Below are 1,874 nucleotides of genomic sequence, written 5' to 3'. Positions count from 1 at the left end.
CCCCGCCCCTGTACAGAGCTCCCCCCACCCCATCCGCTGCACTGGCCCCTCGCGGCGCCAGTCGCGCCCCGGAGCGCAGGCCGGCGCCGGCCCATTCTGTATGCTTCGAAGGTGTGACCATTCTAATAAACAGTATTATTATTATTATTATTATTACAACGAGGATTATTATTATTATTATTATTATGGAAATTATTAATAAAGAGTTCTTTCTTCAACCAGGATGGCTCGGGTTTTGACTGGGGGCTCTGGTGGGGGCACAACCCCGTGCAGAGAGCAGGGCTCGGGGCTGCGCCGAGAGGGGACCAGGTCAGGGCCAAGCTCGGGGTCAGGGGGCAGGCAGGTCCGGTGCTGGGCTGCCTCAGCCCGTTGCTCTGCCTTGCCCTGCGTGCGAGGTGCTGCCCTGTTCATCCTAGGGGAGCTGGGGAGCTGGGTAGGGAAGCCACGGGGCTGCCCGGGGTGGCACGCTTGGGCCACAGGCTGCAGCGAGACCCACGTTCCTCCAGCCATCAGCTCCCTTGTCTCTTGCTTTCCGGAGCTGGTGCCACCCCAGTGCTCTGCTGCAGCCCCAGCCCCTCAGCCTTTGCAGTAATTGCCCCTGTGGATCGTCTCTCCTTTGCATAAGAGGCCTGGGGAGAGCAGGTGGGTGCAGGGGGCTGGGCCCACAAGGCATGGGGGAACCGGGAGCAGCTGGGGCACGGAGCTGCTTTGTGCCTGAGCCAGGCTGGGGGAACGTGGCCAGCCCCAATGCGAGACCACGGGGTTTGGGGTCCTGGGCAGGATCCAGCCCAGCCTGGCCATGCCATGCAGCCTGGGAGCGGTGGCTTTGTGCTGGCAACAGCAGGCAGCAGCTCTGCGCTGCACAGCGCCCCGCCTGGGGCCACATGCCCGGCTCGGGGCAAGGCAGGCAGCGGGGAGCCTGACCAGGAGCCAGCTCCAGGAGGGAGATGCAAAGGCCTGGAGAGCAGGAGCCTTCCCGCTGCCTCTCTGCACCTTGTGCACAGGTGCTCCCCGCTCGCCGGCGCAGCGTTGTACTGCGGACCCCCGCCGACCCCTTGCCGCCAGCAGTGGAGGGGCTGGTTCTCGGGGCTGCTGGCAACAAGGCCTCGCTGCACCCCGGGTACCGTGGTGCTGGAGGGGGCCAGGCACTGACGCACTGGGGTCAGTGCAGGGCTTGGGGCTGCCACCACATCCCCCGCCTCTCCCTCGCCCCAGCCCACGGCAGCCACGAGGCAGAGACACGCAGGCTGCTCCAAGGCCACATTTACTGGGCTGGCTCAGGGGCTGGAGTACCCCAGCAGCAGGTGGCCCAACGCCGCCGGCTCCACCGGGAACCCCTCGGGCAGCACCGGCTCCACCAGGAACACCACGGTGCCGGACTGTCCCGGATCCACCACGGGCACCGGCACGTCCACCGCACGGTACAGGGGCGCGTACGCCAGCCCCAGCAGCCGCTGTGGCTCTGCGGCCCGCTGGTTGTGGATGCGGAAGCCGCGGGCCAAGCTGGCCGGGTAGGCCCAGCGCAAGGTGAGGCTGAGCAAGAGCTCGTCCGGCCCGGGACCCCGGCGCCATCGCAGCTGGGAGGCCTCGAGGTGTCGCACCAGGGGTGGGGAGGCTGGGATCACATCCGCATCCAGCACCTTGGAGGAGACGGTGCTCAGCAAGGGGATGCCAGCACCCCCCGGGCCACATTCTCCTTCTACCCTCTCCCCGGGATGCTCGTCTCACCCAGATCTCGCCGAGGCGGCAGGAGAAGGGGGTCTCGTGTGGGCCGGCCGGGCGGCGCGCCAGCACCAGGGAGAGCTCGTGCAAGGCACAGTCCTGCAGCTCCAGTTCGTAGCACCTGAGAGCAAGGGCACGGCGGGGGCGGGCCG

At 67.2% G+C, this 1,874-nt stretch overlaps 1 protein-coding gene across 1 annotated transcript in view; it reads right to left on the bottom strand.

The window, feature by feature from the left end:
- Window positions 1-214: 214 nt before the first annotated feature.
- ENGASE (endo-beta-N-acetylglucosaminidase) overlaps window positions 215-1,874 on the bottom strand; it is a 5,799-nt gene continuing 4,139 nt past the window's right edge. The window contains exons 13-14 of the mRNA XM_014526399.2: window positions 1,729-1,843; window positions 215-1,640 (exon numbers count right to left, since the gene is read on the bottom strand). Coding sequence (XP_014381885.1) covers window positions 1,278-1,640; window positions 1,729-1,843 — 478 coding nt within the window. The 3' untranslated portion in view covers window positions 215-1,277. The remainder of the gene's footprint in view (window positions 1,641-1,728; window positions 1,844-1,874) is intronic.

The sequence above is a fragment of the Alligator sinensis genome, unplaced genomic scaffold (assembly GCF_000455745.1).
Source record: "Alligator sinensis unplaced genomic scaffold, ASM45574v1 scaffold1565_1, whole genome shotgun sequence".
Lineage (NCBI taxonomy): Eukaryota > Metazoa > Chordata > Crocodylia > Alligatoridae > Alligator > Alligator sinensis.
This window is presented reverse-complemented; position numbering and strand designations above follow the sequence as displayed.